General features: G+C 35.4%; 1 protein-coding gene and 1 pseudogene across 3 annotated transcripts; both read right to left on the bottom strand.

Annotated features, from left to right (window-relative positions):
• Nucleotides 1-614: 614 nt before the first annotated feature.
• On the bottom strand, nucleotides 615-6,222 carry LOC128237704 (melatonin receptor type 1B-A-like; annotated as a pseudogene).
• A 1,819-nt stretch (nucleotides 6,223-8,041) lies between these two features.
• On the bottom strand, nucleotides 8,042-21,409 carry LOC128238131 (uncharacterized). 3 transcript variants are annotated; one of them, XR_008261634.1, is made up of 5 exons: nucleotides 21,367-21,409; nucleotides 17,001-17,155; nucleotides 15,785-15,879; nucleotides 9,043-9,287; nucleotides 8,042-8,581 (listed from the first exon to the last, which is right to left on the bottom strand). XR_008261634.1 is itself a non-coding variant. In XM_052953706.1 (4 exons), the coding sequence occupies exons 1-4, from the start codon at nucleotides 21,326-21,328 to the stop codon at nucleotides 8,562-8,564; spliced, it is 528 nt and encodes a 175-aa protein (XP_052809666.1). In that variant the 5' UTR covers nucleotides 21,329-21,352; the 3' UTR covers nucleotides 8,042-8,561. The 3 variants fall into 3 exon arrangements, 1 of the variants encoding a protein (XP_052809666.1); XR_008261633.1 differs by lacking the exon at nucleotides 21,367-21,409 and adding an exon at nucleotides 21,221-21,352; XM_052953706.1 differs by lacking the exons at nucleotides 15,785-15,879; nucleotides 21,367-21,409 and adding an exon at nucleotides 21,221-21,352.
• Nucleotides 21,410-21,645: the final 236 nt, after the last annotated feature.

A 21,645-nucleotide genomic window follows, 5' to 3' on the forward strand; every position in this document is an offset into this window, starting at 1 on the left:
ATATATATATATATATATATATATGTATATGTACTGTGTCGATTGTACCAGGTGCTTGCTAGGACTATTTGGATCGAGTTTATAACACCGACTTGTAATGTCTGCTGTTTATTTTGTACACATTTACCGCAAAAATCCGATGTTTATAATTACCTACAATGGTCATTTAAAATATTTTAACAATAACACAAATACATCGGAGTTTCGGTGTAATGTCTAAATTTAAGTAATATTTCACGAATAGCGCAGCCAGAGATGATAAGTAATAATTCGATTATCTAGGAACAAACGTGAAAACAATGTTGATAGGCACCGAACTGCAACATATTTTCTGTTTTTCTTTATAATTTTATTTTAAAATTTTAAAGAAATTGTTAATTTGATTGGCGTAAATTTGAAGATCATTTAAGAGATGTAACCTACCGACGTAACAGTGCTAACTTCACTTTCAAAAACATGTTGTTGTTTTTTCACTGAAAAGCATGAAGGGATTCGTATTTTAACCGTTCTGATTTTAAACCATTGTTTATAGTTTTCATATAAGCGTATCGGCAACACCATCTATTGTCACTGTAGCGGGATGCTGTTTCCGTGAGCCGTTTTGAGACACTCGATTAGGAGTGACTAATGGTTTTGATGACTTTGAACTGATGTGATTCTATTCTGTGCACACGTGTGTTTGTCTGTTTTTTGCAAGACAATAACATTTCAAATACCTCCTTGTACGCCTTTGCAAAATGTTTATTTGTCATGAAGTAGATACACCAGTTCATAGACGGGTGCAAATGGGCAAACATAGTGATGTATAGGTGAACTTCGTGCGGGAATGTGTCGTTCAAATCAATAACAATAGGAAGGGCGTAGGGCGTCCAACATAACACAAATACGGTGTATATTAAGACAAACGTTTTAGAAAGGCATAAACACTTCAGTGGCCGGTCGGCATTAAATGTTTGAGAGGTATGCTGTTGTATTCGACGTCTATGTTTCCGGACGTAATTATAAATCCTCAGAAAGCATAAGCCGATAATGATTGATGGTATCCATACCAAAATGACAGAAAATATAATCGTAAATGGGAACGTCTCCATTCTGTCCCATATGTATTCCAAACTTTTTCGGTCAAAACCATGGTCACCTAAGCCTTCGGTATTCATCAAGACAAGAATTATTCCTACGGAGTATATCGATAATGATATGACGCAACAGGTTTTCTTGGTAAATATTTTGCTATATATGTCGTTGGCGCAAATGAAAACTTATCTGTTCAAGCTCATGGCTGCAATCGTCATCAGTGACGCCACACACGATATCGTACATATACTGGCAACAGACTTGCAGAGGCCCGGTACACTCTCAAAAAACTCCTCTCCCTCTATCTTGGCTGAAATTAAAACACAGTTAAAGATTAAAAAGTATATAACCTTTATCGATTATTTACAAGTAGTAGTAATGTTGAATGTTGCAATGGTAATGCATGTGCTGTAAAGTTGGGACCCAGTAACTATGTATTTCAAACATGCCTAGTTAAACAATTCATTTATCTTTAAAAACAATTTATACAGAACAAACAATCACAAAGTCTGGCTTTTTACTAGTATTGTAATGTTAGTTAAATGTATTAAGCAAAAGTAAAAACAAAAAGATATATTAATAAGATAAATTTACAAAATGCTTTACATCTAAATTACATTTAAATATGCAACATAAAACATATTTGAGGGACCACCCTTGGAAGTAAATTGGCCATTAAGGGCCTTCCAAAGTGCACAAGTCGTTTGAAGGACGAAAACTTAAAAAGTTAAAAAAAATAATGTTTTGTTTAAGGCTTAGTTTTAAGGTTTGATAGTTAGAAAACATAGTTCATAAATCCGTTACAACATGTGAACTGTAATAAGAAGTTAAACACGTTTTAAAAAGAAGATTTGTCCAGATTTCAAATAAAAATCCTTTCTGGAAATAGTTTCATACAATATGACTATGTTTTTATGTCAAAAGTGTCTGTACTATCCACTCAACAATGTTTTGAGTTTTTTTAGAACTAAAGCAACACAGACAGGTTTCCCACGGTTTCAAAGTCATTTGGCACGGGAATCTTAAAATTTGACAAATTTAGATTCAGAGGTCAAGGGCCGAGGATTGAGTGTGGAAAATGGAAAAAGGTTAATGCAGTTTTATCACTTCTGGGTCAACGAAATGTTTTTACAAATATTTTGTTAGGACTATGTATACTGTTAAGTTTTATAAGTATGTTTACATCTGATTTGTTTATTAAAATGTCTTATTTTTTTTAATAAAGATAGTAAGAATATATATATATTAGGATAAAACTTGAGGTCAAGCGTCCCTTTCCTCCTGAGCTGTTTCTTTTTAGCATTCAACAGTTTTGGTTATCATTGTCCATACTGTATAGATGTAAGGTTTAAACAGAGGGGTGTTATTTCATCACATAAGCCTGAACTTGTTTTTACTCGTAATATATGATTCCATAGACAAGTAACTGAGTAATGGTGCTATGCATCATTCTAGCATTTGTATCATATTACTGCCTTTAAATTGTGATAAATTTGCTAATAATATTTTGGACTTGTCCAATGTTTACGAAACATCTTAAGTCCCTTTCAACTGGATAAAGTTTAATATTCTTTTTGGTGTAACGTGTGTATGCTTGATATACAAAGAAGGATTAATACAATCATGTCGACAACAAAGGTATTTATGAAGAATACCTAGTTTATTCTAAACGAAAGGTGCAGAAAACATCGTCTATTTACCTGATGAGACCTGAGTAGATCACAGTAAATACTTTAGCATTCATCAGTCATTTAATATTTTTAACTTTTTCAGCTATTATATGCACAGTTAATTCTTGTTATATGTGTTTATTATTTTCCAAACATGCTTTATTTGGTAAGTAGTTAAATGTTCATCACTCAAACATTATGCTTGTTATACATGTGTATGTATTGATTTTGAATAAAAGGGTTCCTTTGAATGTTAATTTGATTTTAAAATGATATTATCTTTGCTAATCAAGATAAATTAAAAAAAAACTGTAGTAAAGATTAAAAGAGAAATTAATTATAATGCATTAAGCTACTTAAACTTGTTTTGATTAAGAACATTCGAGAAATTGGAGTCTAATGACTGAGTTTATGAACAGGATTAATAAGTACATATTTTACCCAAAATATTCATGAGCTAGTGATGTATATGATTTGTCTTGGCTGAATATTCTATGTGAAGGCAAAAAACTAGTTTCCAGGACCATAGGTCGAGAAATATGGTTGAATATACATAAGCGGTGTATTTTGTTAAAAATTAAAGACATATCTATGTAACGAATGCTATGGTTGAGCAAACAGTACTTGAATTCATCGAAATTATCTTACGGAGAAAGAAAACATAGCATGGGTGTATTGCAAACTCCTATAATTTAGGAAATCTGAGTAAAAGGAGGAGAGAAAATCTCTATGCAAAAAATCCCCATGCAATTAAGCTTTCATTATACAATACATTATCTTAACAATAATATTAATATTGCTTTTAATCGGATATGAGTTTCCAATTAAATTGCTTTATCAACCCCGCAAGATAAAAAGCTGTGACAAGGGACAATGTTTTCTTTTTAAATGAAACTACATAGCTCAGTGGCTAAATCTAATTAAATAGCATATGATCGGATGGATTAGACATTTATTGAGAAAAGTTTATTTGCAATACCTTTGCTTTGATTCTTGTAAAACTAAATATGTTGAGCTACCGTGTTCTATTGGCCATAGCATACTGGTAATTTGAGGGTTAGATCAGTACAAAGGCCAGGAGAACCACATATATTCAAAAAAACAACAACAACATGGTACTGATTTTTGGCTGAACATTCCAAGGCGTCACTTCAAATTGTGTTACACATATGTGTTGATGTTTGTGTGGTCTGTATTTCTGGTGTTAATGCGTTTGCTCCTCTCATGTTTGTCCACAACGTTGTGCTTCTTAATAGGGTCTGCGTTTATATTGTTTTTCCGTAGTTTCCATTGCATCTAAGTATCCTAAGAGTTCTTTGGAAGTTACAATTTTATGAAATGATAAGAAAATACATCGTATGCTTGTATCAAATAGCAGGAGCTAGGCGGACTACCAAATGTCCACTTAATGTTATCAATGCTGTCTAATTATGCATGTACATTTTTATACTGTTAGCAGAAAAAGCATTTTACGAAGATATATTCAAACTCTTAATATATGGCATTTGTTTTTGTTATAAATTTGTTACTCTATTCATAATACCCGAAAGTATTTTACCTCAAACATTATGCAGTACATGAAACACATTCTCAATCAGCCACTTTTGTACATGCCGATCGGAAGGTGTATCAATAAAAAAATACGATTTCATGTACACGTGTACCATTTTAGGGAAACTACGGACTACTTCAATTTATCCTTAGTGTATTCCTACGTATGTACATATTTTAAACCTTTGAACCATCAACATTGATCCTATAAAGCACGAGCGTCTGATTTTGCTAATTAAAATCTAAAATGTTGGGAAAATTCATAGATCGCAGTATCATCAGAGATGGTATGTAGCAATAGTCGTAACGGTTATAGAATTGTGATATTTTAGCATTGACTTAGCGCTTTATGAATGTTAAGTAATGGAATTAGAAAAGATCAATCGTACTTTTCACACATTTTGAAACGCGTTGTATTTTTGATATGCTCTGGCTAGATTCTATTTTACTTTTGCTAAACTGTGTTAGTTTAACGGCATGTTCAAATTAACAGTCACTACACACGCGTTATAGTTAATTTTCTGTTTAACTACAATAGTTCCTTACTAACAAAATTAAACAAATCATTTCATTTATTCGATATAACAGTATGACAACAGTAAAGTGAGTGAATTAGATGTTTTTCGTTTTTTTTGGTACAAAATAAAAACCCATACCAAACATCTCATTTCGGACATAATGTTTATGTATTGTTCATTATATCTAGAAGTAGAGATAGAGTTGTTCTTAGTTACTCTACATCCGAAAGAAGTTTAATGTGATCTTGCCGGTATATTTTTGGACTTCGAAACCGAAAAACACAGTTTTCAAAGTTCAAAATCTACATACGGGGGATTGAATTATGAATTATATTTTTTTTATTTACCTGCTTACTAGGTAGATTATCTGACGCTAAGCCGGCCGGCCTTATATTGCATGATACATAGTTATTTTTAAGAAGTAACGAAAGTTAGTGTACACTAATTTTAAAAGTACAAAGTAAGGGATAGAACTGACCGAAAAACAGTATTTTTGTCTTTCTGGAATATACGATATGTTAAACAGACGTCGTGGGAAAGTTGGAAAACAACCGCAACTTATATGTACCATTTACGAAATGGTTTTATATAGATTGTATTTTCTTTTTTACGACATGATATCATGTACCAATATAAGATCCCATGAAAGGTGATAGTATATGTCAACCTGAGAAACATGGATTTTCAACTAAATTTATAAGAAGAGCATATTGCAACCAGGCGTTTGCGAAAATAATCAATCCTATTTTTAGACTACACGCGGCGGGAGTTTTGAGACGCTGCAAAATAGCTTATGATGACTAATGGTAATTTTATACAGGCAAAGTCACGTGAGGAATAAAAATTAGGATATAATATAATATGATGAAAATACAGAAGGTTTAATCATGTAACATATTGACAACAGCAATTCATCCAAGCTAGCATTTTACAATTCCCAGTGACTGAAAAAATATCCTTTTTATTTGATACATTTTTGTTTTTAAATTTTCAATGAATCTTATATATTATTTTCATCTGAACTGTCGTTGAACACTTAGACAAATATGTAAAGACAACAATTGTAAATAACATTTCTTAATTAAATGAATGCAAGTTAAAATGACAACTATTTAATATTTACCTATAAGACTCATAGGGTCGGCAACAACGGTTACAAACAGGTCCGAAATAGCCAAATTCACGATAAAAATGGATTCCACATTCCTCAGTTTCCTCTTTGTAGCAATGACAAACAGAATCAACAGGTTACCCAACGTTCCAACAATGGATGCCAAGCCAAGCACAATAATGCACGGAACTGAAAGCTCAGGCCTAGTCTGCAGAACTTCATGACGTCCATATTGCACTACACCTAATGTTACGACGCTATTACTATTGGTAACAATCTTGTCCTCAGAGTTATCCATCGCTTGTTTTTAATCTAATTATGTAATCCGAATTTACTACATATGTTTAAAATGTTTAAAAGCTTAACACGAACCAAACGGCTATTAAAGCAAAAATAAACGTGAACAAAGCGTCGTTACTCTTCGCAATGCTACATTGAAGATATCATGCCATTCTGTAATCATTTAGGCGGAAAGAAACCAATATGGGCTCTATTCCCTGGCACGACAGTTTACCATAGGATTATTTTTCCAATGTCAATGGCCTTAGTGTAAAGCAACAGATTCATGTTTCAGAAAAAGGATTTTAAGCATAGCTTTAAGAATATTTCTTTCATTTGTAGAAAGTCGAAGATGTTGCTTGATGTACATTAAAATGAGTATAGTGTCATAGTTGATATCTGTGTGAATTGAACTTTAGTATTAAATATGGAAACATAGTTTGAGAAATAACAAAATCAACTTGTTGCCATTTTTGCCGATGATACGGATAAACTAATGGTACGGAAACAAAGAAATGATAACCTCGCTTTTTAAAGGCAAATACCGATACTTGAATCGCAATTAAATAATCTCTGTTATTTAAGATAGAGTATGAGTAGTCTAGTTATGACATATATATGCCTAGTTTAAGCCTTTTATAAGTAGCCGCTTCATTACCCCTATGAGGGAGAAAATATGAAATTTTTGCTATCTAACACTAAAACAACCGTTTATTCGCAATATTGCTGTGATTAATCCGCAGCCTATTTATTGAACGTTATCTCGTCAACTATATCTATGTTTATATTTCCGTTATCCATCGAAAGGAAGGAAAACGTAGCATGTTGATGAGAAGCAATAAGCAGAAGTATCATTTGTCATGAAAATCATAACGGATACTCCAACATGAAAATTAGTAAGACGATAAGCATCATGAACTAAACCTCTGAAGATCAAACCTCCTTGATTTCAATTAATAAAGTTATATAAACGTTCACTCAAAAGAATCCAAATTCTGTCTGTAATCTATACAGTTTCAACACTTAAAAATGTTCGACACCTTGTATGCTCCAGACATAGCAGTGTGGACAATTAACATTTAATTCAACGATATCATAAATTAACATGCATCAGAAAACCTCAGAATTGAAGCAGAAGTGACACTCACTGGAAAGGCGCGAATGTCGCCCACCCAGCAACTTGCAAATACTTCCTTGTACGCTTTCGCAAAATGTTTGTTCGTGAGGCAGTAGATCAAGTAAGCTCATCTAAGAACAGCGTGTTTGACAATTTATCATTTTAATGCTGTGATTTAATTTCCTGAAGAAATATATATTTGGTCGAGCTCTTCGTAGTTTATGGCGAATGAAATTTTGCATTTTTAATAGAGCTAGATCAATGCATTTCTTTAAGAAATTAAATCACAATAAGAAAATGATAAATCGTCAAACACGCGGTTCTTAGATGAAATAATTGACGTTAACGTTGATTTCTGGGTATTTTGTCCACAAATTAATGAATTAAGGTATACTTTATATCTATCTAATGTGTGTTCCGGTCCGAATCAAATCATCCGACTCTCAGCACCCTGCGTGGCTTGAAACTCGACAGGCTTTGGTAATTCGAGCACTCGCGTCGGAATATTCTATCCCGACTATTTTATTAGTATTATTCTCACCAAACTATGCATATTCGATGAACGAGCGTTGTGGTTTACAAAAGAGATCTGACGACTGGATATATATCGACGTTTAGATGTCAACACCGATCAAGGTTTGTATCTTTATTTATTTATTTATTTATTTTTTTTGGGGGGGGGGGGATGGGAAAGCTATTAGATGTTCATTTTGTTGTTGAGTTGTAATACTTTATGACCTTGAGAAATATAATAAAAGTAAACAATGTAAGAAGAACAACCGTGAGTTTATTCACCACTAAGGCGAACATCCCTGTAGCATCGTGCAGCAAACACTGCAAGCGGGAACCAAATCCAAAACACATACAGTTATCCTGCTTATGGGTGGTAAAAGAGCATTGAAAAATCTATATATCTAGCTTTCATTCCTTTCAAATAAAAAAACCCGGCAACGCAGGAGATAAAAGAAACTTTATTTAAAAACATACTTTAAAAGTTTCTGTTTAAAAGGTACACCCTGTGACTGAATGATGGATTTTTTGTTGTTATTGTTTTTGTTGTTGTTGGTGGTGGTGGTGATGGTGGTGGTGTTGTTTTGTCAAGATTCATAAATATTGTTTTATGTTAAACGGAGGGCACAAACAGGCTCAAACACAAGCAAATATTAAAAGTGCAAATAAAATTGATGACACTTGTCTAATCAGATGACATTGTTCCGTGCCGCAAACAATCTGAACAGTCATCACACGTCAACACACATGCCTTAAATAAAGAAAGATACTGTTAATAATAATAAGTCAAAAGATTCCATTCACTTCAGAGGTATGGCCATACAATTGAGATATATAGTCAATGACGTTTTTTTCTTTCTCACTTTCGTTAGTTTTTCAATAATTACCAAACTTGGCGCTCTTGTAAAGACTATTCTGCCATTACAAGAATAAGACGTTGGTTACATGCAAAATTGTAGCTTTTAGTCCCAATGTTATGCAGTTCTGAGCGTATAAAAATGTCGATATCTAGTGATTCATAAGTTGTGTACGTATATTATCAATATCTGCAACAATATCATGAAATAGTGGTTTTGTCTGCGTTTATTGCCTGTACATTATTGTGGAATTATCGAAAACTTTCTTCGAACTAGACATGAGCTGTTCATGTGTATCTATTCTTCTACCAACAAAACACAAAAGAATCATATCGTTCATAAAACCTATACTTACTTTTCCCATAGTTGAAATTGAAAAACCATTCATAACGTTCGTCACCAAACTCAACATCGGTCTCCTCAAGGTCTTTCAATACTATGCTCCATTTTAGATTGTCGAGTGTGTCTGGTACGAACAGACTTATTGCCGTGTATCTACCTTGCACGTCCTTGGTTCTGATATGCCTTCCTTTAAACATCGTAGCATCAATGTGTAGTGATCTACGTCGGATGACCAGAAGACAACATAGCGATTGGTAGCTGAAACAAGAAAATAAACTACCATAATACACTATGTATTTTTTATGTTTTAGCTTTAAAAACATACTAATATGTTTGATCCTCAATTCTTGTTAAACAAAGTTAATTTCCGCAAGAGTTTAAATGCTTTAAAGTTACAACAAATTATCTTTAGGCAAAAATAAGCATTGGTGTTGTAAGTGTAAGTTCGGGTTATTGTGCACCTCATCAACTAGCATAACGTGTGCCTTATCAACTTGCAAATCGTGTGCCTTATCAACAAGCGAATCAGGCGCCGTATGAACTAACTTATTGTCTGCCTTATCCAAAAATGAATCAGGCACCATCTTAATTGACTATCGTGCGCCATATCAACTACCGTATAAGGCGCCATATGAACTAGCGTAACAAGTGCCGTATCACCTAGCGTATCGTGTGCCATACCAACTAGCGTATAGTGTGCCATATCAACTACGTTATGGTGCACCTTCTTAACAAACGTATTATGCGCCATATTAACTAGCATTTTTTGCGCCATATCAACTTATTTATCGTTTGCCTTAACCGCTAGAGTATCGTGTGCCATATCAACCAGATTATCTTCGACTTATGCACAAGTACCTTCTTAACTAACATTTCTTTCGCCATACCCACTAACGTATCGTGCGCCATTTCAATAAGTGTATCGTGTGCCATATCATCTCGGTTATCGTTTTCCTTATCCATTAGCGTGTCGTGCCACTTCTTAACGAGCGTATCATGTGCCGTATTAACTAGCATATCGTTCGCCATATCAAATATTTTATCATGCGCCATATCAACTAGCGTATCGTGAGCATTATCCACTATGATATCATGCGCCATATCAGCTAGCATATAGTGCGCCATTTGAACTAGCGTAACGTGCAACGTATCTACTAGCGTCTCGTGTGCCTTATAAACTAGCGTTACGTGTGCCTTATCAACTAGCGTATCGTGAGCATTATCCACTATGATATCATGCGCCATATCAGCTACAGTATCGTGCGCCTTATCATTAGCGTATCGTGTACCTTATCAACTAGCATATAGTGCGTCATATGAATAAGCGTACAGTGCGCCTTTATCAACTAGCGTATCGTGTGCCTTATCAACTAGCGTATCGTGTACCTTATCAACTAGCATATAGTGCGTCATATGAACTAGCCTATTGTGTGCCTTTATCAACTAGTGTATCGTGTGCCTTATCAATTAGCATATAGTGCGCCTAATCAACTAGCGTATCGTGCGCCGTATGAACAAGCGTATCGTGTGCCTTATAAACTAGCGTATCGTGTGCCTTATCAACTAGCGTATCGTGAGCATTATCCACTATGATATCATGCGTCATATCAACTACCATATCGTGCGCCATATAAACTAGCGTATCTTGTTCCTTATCAATTAGCATATAGTGCGTCAACAAGCGTAACGTGCACCATATAAAGTAGTTTATCGTGTGCCTTATCAACTAGCGTATCGTGTGCCATTTGAACTAGCGTAACTTGCTCCTTATCAACTAGCGTATCGTGTGCCTTACCAACTAGCATATCGTGTGCCATATTTACTAGAGTAACGTGCCATTTAGCAACTAGGGAATCGTGCCCCTTATCAACTAGCGTATCGTGGGCATTATCCACTTTGATATCATGCGCCATATCAGCTACCGTATCGTGCGCCTTATCATTAGCGTTTCATGCGTCATATCAACTAGCGTATCGTGTGCCTTCATTAACTAGCGTATAGTGTACCTTTTCAACTAGCATATAGCGCGTCATATGAATTAGCGTACCGTCCGCCTTTATCAACTAGCGTATCGTGTGCCTTATCAACTAGCGTATCGTGTACCTTATCAACTAGATTTCAGCGCGTCATATGAACTAGCGTATCGTGTGCTTTTATCAACTAGTTTATCATGTGCCTTATCAACTAGCGTATCGTGTACCTTATCAACTAGCATTTAGTGCGCCATTTCAACTAGCGTATCGTGTGCCTTATTAACTAGCATTTCGCGTGCCTTATCAATTAGCATATAGTGCGCCTAATCAACTAGCATATCGTGCGCCGTATGAACAAGCGTATCGTGTGGCTTATAAATTAGCGTTACGTGTGCCTTATCAACTAGCGTATCGTTAGCATTATCCACTATGATATCATGCGCCATATCAACTTCCATATCGTGCGCCATATAAACTAGCATATCTTGTTCCTTATCAATTAGCATATAGTGCGTCATATGAACTAGCGTAACGTGCACCATATCAAGTAGTTTATCGCGTGCCTTATCAACTAGCGTATCGTGTGCCATTTGAACTAACGTAACGTGCTCCTTATCAACTAGCGTATCGTGTGCCTTATCAACTAGCATATCGTGTGCCATATTTACTAGAGTAACGTGCCATGTATCAACTAGCGTATCGTGCACCGTATCAACTACCGTATCGTGTGCCTTTATCAACTTGCGTATCCTGTGCCGTATCAACTAGCGTAACGTGCTCCATATCAACTAGCGTATCGTATACCTTATCAATTACCGTATCGTGTGTGCCTTTTTCAACTAGCGTATCGTGTATTTTATCAACTAGCATTTAGTGCGCCTTTTCAACTAGCGTATCGTGTGCCTTATTAACTAGCATTTCGTGTGCCTTATCAGTTCGCATATAAGGCGCCTAATCAACTAGCGTATCGTGCGCCGTATGAACAAGCGTATCGTGTGCCTTATAAACTATAGTATCGTGTGCCTTATCAACTAGCGTATCGTGAGCATTATCCACAATGATATCATGCGCCATATCACTTACCTTATCGTGCGCCATATAAACTAGCGTATCTTGTTCCTTATCAATTAGCATACAGTGCGTCATATGAACTAGCGTAACGTGCACCATATCAAGTAGTTTATCGTGTGCCTTATCAAATAGCGTATCGTGTGCTATTTGAACTAGCGTAACGTGCTCCTTATCAACTAGCGTATCGTGTGCCTTATCAACTAGCATATCGTTAGCCATATTTACTAGAGTAATGTGCCATTTAGCAACTAGAGAATCGTGCCCCTTATCAACTAGCGTATCGTGGGCTTTATCCACTATGATATCATGCGCCATATCAGCTACCGTATCGTGCGCCTTATCATTAGCGTTTCGCGCTTCAGATGAACTAGCGTATCGTGTGCTTTCATCAACTAGCGTATAGTGTACCTTTTCAACTAGCATATAGCGCCTCATATGAATTAGCGTACTGTGCGCCTTTATCAACTAGCGAATTGTGTGCCTTATCAACTAGCGTATCATGTACCTTATCAACTAGCATATAGCGCGTCATATGAACTAGCGTATCGTGTGCCTTTATCAACTAGCGTATCATGTGTCTTATCAACCAGCATTTAGTGCGCCTTTTCAACTAGCGTATCGTATGCCTTATTAACTAGCATTTCACGTGCCTTATCAATTAGCATATAGTGCGCCAAATCAACTAGCGTATCGTGCGCCGTATGAACAAGCGTATCGTGTGCCTTATTAACTATCATTTCACGTGCCTTATCAATTAGCATATAGTGCGCCTAATCAACTAGCGTATCGTGCGCCGTATGAACAAGCGTATCGTGTGCCTTTTAAACTAGCGTTACGTGTGCCTTATCTACTAGCGTATCGTGAGTATTATCCACTATGATATCATGCGCCATATCATCTACCATATCGTGCGCCATATCAACTAGCGTATCTTGTTCCTTATCAATGAGCATATAGTGCGTCATATGAACTAGCGTAACGTGCACCATATCAAGTAGTTTATCGTGTGCCTTATCAACTAGCGTATCGTGTGCCATTTGAACTAACGTAACGTGCTCCTTATCAACTAGCGTATCGTATGCCTTATCACCTAGCATATCGTGTGCCATATTTACTAGAGTAACGTGAAATGTATCAAATAGCGTATCGTGCACTGTATCAACTACCGTATCGTGTACCTTATCAACTGGCGTATCCTGTGCCGTATCAACTAGCGTATCATGTACCGTATCAAATAGCGTATCGTGCACCGTATCAACTAGCGTATCGTTTGCCTTATCAACTAGCTTAACGTGCGCAAAATCAACTAACGTCGTGTGTGCCTTATCAACCGGCTTAGTGCGTGCTATATCAACTAACGTATCGTGTGCCTTAAAAACTACCGTATCGTGTTCTTTATCAACAAGCGTATCGTTTGCCATATCAGCTAACGTAACTTGCGCCTTATCAACTAGCGTATCGTGTACCTTATCAACTAGCATATCGTGTGCCATTTGAACTAACGTAACGTGCAATTTAGCAAATAGGCTATCGGGCGCCATATTAACTAGCGTATCGTGTGCTTTATTAACTTGCATACAGTGCGCTCTATGAAATGTCGTAAACTGCGCCGTATCAGCTAGCGTATCGTGCACCGTATCAACTAGCGTGTCGTGTGCCTTACTTTCTAGCGTAGTGTGCACCTTATCAAATAGCGTATCATGTGTCATATCAACTATCGTATGGTGTGCAGTTTCAACTAGCATATCGTGTGCCGTATCAACTAGGGTATCATATACCTTATGAACAAGCGTAGTGAGTGCCTTATCAACAAGCGCATAGTACTCCGTATCAACTAGCCGTAGTGTGTGCCTTATCAACTAGAGTAGCGTGTGCCATATCAACTAGCGTATCGTGCGCCGTATCAGTTAGCGTATCGTGCGACATATCATATAGCGTAGTGTGTGAAGTATCAACTAGCGTATCGTGTGCCTTATCAGCTAGCGTATTGTGTGCCTGTTCAACTAGCGTATCTTGGCCGTATCCACTAACGAAATGTGCGCCGTATCAATTAGCGTAGTGTGTGCCTTATCAACTGGTGTAGTGTGTGCCATATCAACTAGCGTATCGTGTCCTTTATTAACTAGCGTATCGTTTGCCATATCTACTACCGTTACTTTCGCCTTATCAGCTAGCTTTACGCGCGCCTTATCAACTAGCGTATCGTGCGCGTTCTCAACTAGGGTTTCGTGTTTCTCATGATCTAGCGTATCGTGTGCTTTATCATCTAGCGTAGAGTGTGCCTTATCAACTAGCGTAATGTGCGTCATATGAACTAGCGTATCTTGCGCCATATTAACTAGCGTTACTTGCGCCATATGACTAAGCGAATCGTGCGCCGTATCAACTAGCGTAATGTGCGTCATATGAACTAGCGTATCTTGCGTCATATTAACTAGCGTTACTTGCGCCATATGACTAAGCGAATCGTGCGCCGTATCAACTAGCGTAATGTGCGCCATATGAACTAGCATATCGTGCGCCTTATTAACTAGCGTTACTTGCGCCATTTAAACTAGCGTATCGTGCGTCATATCAACAAGCGTACCGAGTGCCTTATTAACTAGCGTATCGTGTGCCTTATCAACTAGCGTATGGTGTGCCTTATGAATTAGCGTATGGTGTACCTTATCAACTAGCGTATGGTGTGCCTTATCAACCTGCTTAACGTGCACCTTATCAACTAGCGTAGCATGTGCCGTATCAACTAGCGTATCGTGCGCCTTATCAACTATCGTAGTGTATACCTTATCAACTAGGGTATCGTGAGCCATATCAACATGCGTATCATGGGTATTATCGAGTGGCGTTTCGTGAGCTATGTCCAGTATGATACCATGCGCCACATCAATTACCGCATCCTGCGCTATATCGACTAGCTCAATTTTTGTATCGTGTCCAGTATCAACAAGGATATCATGCGCCATAACTATTAGGGTATCGGACGCAGTTATTACTTATCAACTAGCGTGTCATGTGCCGTATCAGCTAGCTTATCGTGTGCCTTTTCAACAAGCATGGTGGGCGCATCATTAACTACCGTATTGCGCTCCGTATCAACAAGGGTATCGCGTCGTATAAAAAAGCGTATTGTTTACCTTCTCAATTAGGATATCGTGTGCCGAATCATGTGACGTAATGGACACCTTAAACAATTAATGTATCGTTCACCTTATCAACTCACGTGCGTAAACCTAATGAACCACCGAATCTGGAGCCTTATTACCTAGCGTATCGTGCTCCTAATTAAATAACATATTGTATGCCCTATCAACTAAGGTATCGTGCGCAGTTATAACTAGGATACTGTGCACCTGATCAATTCGTGTTTCGCGCGCCTTATTAACAAGCATAGTGTTCTATCAACTTTCGTATCGTGCTCGTTATCGCCTAGCAAATCATGAACAACTACAGTATCGTCCGCCTTACAAAGTAACGTATCGTTAACCCTGTAGACTAGCGTATCGTGCGCCTTTTGAATTAGCGTATCATGAGCAGTATAGATAAACGTATCGTGCATTCTGTCTCGTGAATCATAATACACCTAAATCCTGTGGCCAAATAAGTTTCGACAAAGCTATTAAGCAATCGCCTCTTTAAATTTGATTTATCCAATGATGATCCAGAACATTTATTTACAGTGGAAAAGTAATTTGAATTTGTTCCACTTACTTCCGACATTATTGTTGAGCAGGATTGTACCATCATACGCAACATTTTCAAAGTAGAAAGAACTTGTCTTACAATTTTGCAGTGCGACAGAATATCTGAAATTTGATAAACGTACAATGACATTCCCTGAATACCGTTTTACAGCCTCTTATTTAGAACTGCATTTTCACAGTTTGTCTGTTTAGCTTTCAATTTGTTTTTATCGTTAAAAGGGTAGACTTTAATCTTATCTTTTGTCAGCAGTCTTATTTTTAAAAAATCAGACATTTACACAAAAACTGGCTCATTCAAAGACAAAAAATATAAATAAACAAAATGTCACATTATTTTACCTTTGATTCCGAAATTGCAGAAAGGAAAATACAATAACTTATAAGTATAAAAACTTGGTTTTAGTGTTCAGCGAACCAATGCCGGTACAATAAAGAAAAAAAAGAAGAAAATTGCTGAACTCTTGCATCAACTGAGTGATATGTGACGGTGTACTATGTGCAAGTCAATTAATTGTCTGGCTGTCTTCATTCTCTCGGTAAAGACAGTGCAAATTACAAAAACAATGACGCCTACATATATGTTCGACTGGCCGAGGCAAAACTAAGATAAACCCCTCTTTGTGGGAACATCTCAAACACCTCCAGCTCTTTGTCATCATGAGTTACTGGACCAATCCTACCACTTGATTTTGGTTATTATTTACGGCGACGTATAAAAAGTACATTAATTCATATGATTAAACTACATGTATATCGATTTGTACATGCGTACATTCTATTGTTATGTTCGTTATTAAAAATTGTAAACATTTTTTATGATGCATATCATAAATGATTGACACACTTTCACCATAATGATTTAGTTGTAAAATCAATTGAAACGATGTGAACGTATCGGTTCCATAAGATGAATAATTTTCAAATTATTCCGTCAGTTGGCCATTATTACATAATAAAAACAAAGAAATTGTTTATTTTCGAATTCATTTTACTCTAACTAAATCAATTATATGTGTTTTTTTTTTATATTGGAAGTTAATAATAGGCTTTTTAAATACTTGCAATAGAGAACTGTAAATACGTTTCTCAGTAAAACATTTTTTTCTTAAACTTTACCAACACTCCAAAATTTCATCCAAAACAATTTTAAAAAAAGAACGGTTTAGAAGAATAAGATATATTAGAACATGTCTTTATATGTTTGTATAAACCATAGCACTAACCCATCCGCGACATCACCGATTGCGGTTAATAGGTATCTGTTCTGTTCTTCCAGTTGTTTGATTTTAAGCTGGTAGCCTAGATCAGGAAAAAACTCGGGTGTACCATTTATTAGAGGTACTGCCCAGTAGACTTGTCGTTGGAATTTCGCCACAACCTGAAATATCAGCATGCAATATAAATTCAAGTTCATATTGCAAATGTATATGTTAAAATATCGACAAATGCTCCACTTTGCCAAAGGCGTTATGAAACGAAACAGCTAATATTGGAGATTAAATGTTTTAAGATAAAATTACCAAATTTGTTTTCATTATTTTCATTAAGCATCAGTCAGTGGTCTACTTTAAAAAGTGAGCAGAATAATTCGAAAATAATTAAAAACAAAAATCGTTGTTAACATTAAATCTTTACTCTTATTGATTGATTGATAATGCATTTCTTTTTTCTTTGCAAATCTAATCGATGTTATATTGATGAATGTAAATATCACTGTAACTGCATACAATCTTAAATTTAATATTTAAGGTATTAGCCGCGTAATACACACTTTTTTAAAAGCTTTAACCGACAACATAGTTATAATCAAGGTACACTATGGGACTTTTATCCAAATTGTGAAGATTTTTTACCGTGAATTAAAAAAGTTATTTATGTTTCATTACACCCACCCCCAAACTCCAGGGGCTACAAAGAACGACAAGTAAATATTTTGTCTATATTTGAATATTTTTCGCATTATCAGAGATTATGAAATAAACACAACTGTTTCTGGTAAAATAAACTTCAGCTGACAGAAAACTAAAGTTCAAACGACTACATTATTGATACACATGGAAAAAAATCATTTTGATTGATCTTATGATTCTTCGGAAAAGAGCAGTTTTTCAATGTTTGAAAATATATAGCAGTTTTATAAAATTTATAAAAAATAGTTAACTATAAGGCAAGCTGCTGAAATCATTTTAGATATTATCTATGATGGTTAATGAACAATTTAAAAGACAATTTATGATAGTTTACCGTCCAGTTTTGAAGAAAATATACATAATGTCATGATACCATACATTTTTATAGTTAATAAAATGCTTAAAAATCAACCCTTTTCTTGTAAAAATTTATAAAGCTTAATTGGACTTATTCATAAAATGTACTCTTTCAAATAAATGAATTTTACTTATGATACTAACTCAGAATACAGAGTTTAAAACAAATGAGTGTACTTTTAAACTAAAATATGTGAAGAAACAAGAACACTAAGTGGGCTCGCCCCTCCAAAAATATCAGAGTGAAAGTTCTCAACTAATGTTGTTGTTTTTTTAATATTATAACATGTAAACAATCTCTGTGAGTAATTTGATGTCTATCTGTTTTATTTTGTCATTGGTGTTCTAACATTTAGTTGTTTTCACAGTTATTCTTCACTCTTCAACATTTGAAGTTTGGTCTGTTCCCATGCTTTGTACTTGTAGTGTGTACACAGATGATAACTACTCAATGCTGAGCCAATGCTGATTTGGTTCATGCCCCTTCAGGTTCTTTACCCATCAAGAATGTTTAGTGCTGTAAAGGAAAAAAAAGTTGTACTTTAAAGCCTTTCTAACTAATTAGTATAGATAATTATATTGCCATACATATACAAAATAAAATAAAAACGGTTTAATATTTCTCGACATTATTTTGAAAAAACAACAACAAGCTGATACATACATGTATATCTATATAAAGAAAATTATTAAATTTATCAATAAAATTCATCATCATCATCATCATCATCATCATCATCATCATCATCATCATCATCATCATCATCATCATCATCATCATCATCATCATCATCATCATCATCACCACCACCACCACCACTTGACCACCATCACCACCACCACTTGATTATTGAATACAGTGTGTTTATAACAACAAAAACCATGTCAAATATTTTTTATATGAAATACTCACATCATCTCGATCAGATGCGTCTGCCTTGTGGATGGACATGGCTGTCAAATCCGCTCTCAAGGATCCAACATAGTATTTAATGCAGACTGAAATTCTTCATAACCCAGTGTTGTTGACTAAGTAATATTCAGTCATTTTCCTGCCTGAAAGAAATTAGACTTCTGATTATCAACCAGCAGAAACTACCACCGTAAAATACAAATGCACAAGTAGTATACATTCTGTACTAATATCTGTTTTAGCCAAGAGTAAGGGTTGGTAGGCACAAATGTGTAGTTGTGCATATGGTTGATAATGATTCACAACATTATGGGGTTTTAACGAGACCTACACTAAGCCAATGAATGTCAATAGTGCCCTAACAGATGCGGCTTCAAGCCCCAAACCACATACAACTTTTTTCACAGGATAATTTTGAAAATATGCATTTTGTAAACAAATAACGGGTATATACATGTATTATGGTATGTTAGAATTAGGTCACGTACCAAAACACACCACTTTTAAACATAATTTTAAGTCTAATATTTTTCTAAGATAAAACAATCAATCTAAAAATTACATACTCATATCATATCTTAAACATAAGTTATGTACATAAGTAAGTACATATAAAAATATGTAACATGTACATAAGTACATGTAAAATATGAACATGCTATCTAAACATTTAGCTAATAAAAATGATATAAGAATTCCAAAGATAAATTAAAAAACAAACGTTTTTGAACACATCAACGTACAAAACTGCTCAAGGATACTTACATTCAGAGCCCTTTGATACGAATGTCTGAATATCCCAGTTCCATGCCGATTGTTGACAGACCGTTTTTTCGAAAGAAATCTTCTCTTGCGCGTATATTTCACTTATAATCCATGTTTTACTGTAATGACTCAAGTTGTTAGATGTATCGTAATCAACTGTCAGCGTGTACTTTTATTGTTTATTTATTTTAAACGTATATTCATGAGAAAAACATCACAATGTTTCCAAATCCTACGATGTAGAAATTCCATTATTGACCTATGAATAGCCGGGAAATACCTTCTGTTTCTAAAAATAGCAACATCCGGTACAGGCCGAATACGCCCGATGTTCGTCGCGATCTGTTACGGCGAGTGGCGATATATGACGATGTTATCCGATGTTTCCCGAGTTGTATTACATGGCTAATACCTTAAATAATACTGACATATTACTTGTAAGGGTCAACAAAGGTGGTGACAATCGGAACCAATATGCAAGATGAAACTTGGGTTAACAATTTCTTGTTGATTTGCGCTATCAATATTTGTGAAAAAGCTTTAACGGTTTGAAGGATAGCATTTAGCAAAAACGGACGATACTTTTCAGCATTTGGCACATTGTATTAAAATATTTCTGCACTTTGAAAACGCTTCAACAACACTACCTCAACAATAGAACTGATAGGTTTGCACCTATCATCTGACCTGTTTATCTAGAAAGTCTCAATCTCAATCTGAACTCAATTTACCACATAAAAGCTCAGTACAGGAAGATATCTCCTATACTTTTATAATTAAAAAAATAATATAGTTTCCCATAAAATTTGTTTATAAAAAAAACTTTGTATCACCTTTTCAAGAAAATATACATTTGAATAAAAAATGCACTTCATTTATCGCTTAATTCAATAATCCTGCCCCAGTTACATCTGTTGCTGTAGATTCATTTTAATCTTGACTAAGGTCTTTTATCAACATACTCTTTGGGAGAAAACGCTTTGAAATATTTAAAAAAATCAAATATATTTTTTTCTTTGAACTTATGTGGTATAACGAGTTGTGATTGAGATTTGATTGAAGTAGTTTTGTGATATAAGGCGTAGGTTTATAACCCCTGGCAATATAACAGGGCATATGTGTTTGCATCTGTAGGCTGCTTTGAATACAGAACACATTTTCCTTGATTAAAACCATTTTGATGACATTTTTAACTTGCCCTGGTGGGGCTTGAATTTACAATCTCTTTCCGACACTACAACATTAATTATATTTACTTCTCTTTTTTTACAACAAATGAAAAAACAAAATATGACTAATATCGTTATTTAATCCAGACACACGATGCAAGACAAACAGTTGAAACTTGCTGTCTTCCACCACAGTTTTGACATGTTTTGATCTTAAAACCTGTGACTTGTTTCCAAATTTATAACAAAAGCTGAAGTATTTAAACGAAATTGAAAATCGAAAATTAAAAGCCGATTCTGCAGCACATACAAAACTGTTAAAGACTAACCTTATCGTTAAAGTCAGCTATTGACATGCCGACTGGGATCTTAACTTGCCGTCCAAAGCAAACTAGAGGGCAACAGATAATCAACAAACACACAGTTATAGCTCCCATCTTGATAGTACTAACAGTCGCGAATCAGTGTAACTCACCTATGTCGCAACTTGAGCAAAGCGTCCTTGCATCGTGACAAAGCTACCAGCCTTCTGTTGCCAACAAAAAAGCAATATACCGATAAACACCTACCTAATAATGTAATAATATGCAACTATTAAATAAACTGCGCAAATTATTGGAAAAGCATACAATTTCGCACAAATGTCATTGGGAGGATATCCCAGCACAGCCTTTTAACATAACGTTATGCACATGTAACAACACAAAGTGTATGATCGATCATACTTTATAACATTTACTGAACCTGACCACAC

Source organism: Mya arenaria, chromosome 6 (genome assembly GCF_026914265.1).
Source record: "Mya arenaria isolate MELC-2E11 chromosome 6, ASM2691426v1".
Classification (NCBI taxonomy): Eukaryota; Metazoa; Mollusca; class Bivalvia; order Myida; family Myidae; genus Mya; species Mya arenaria.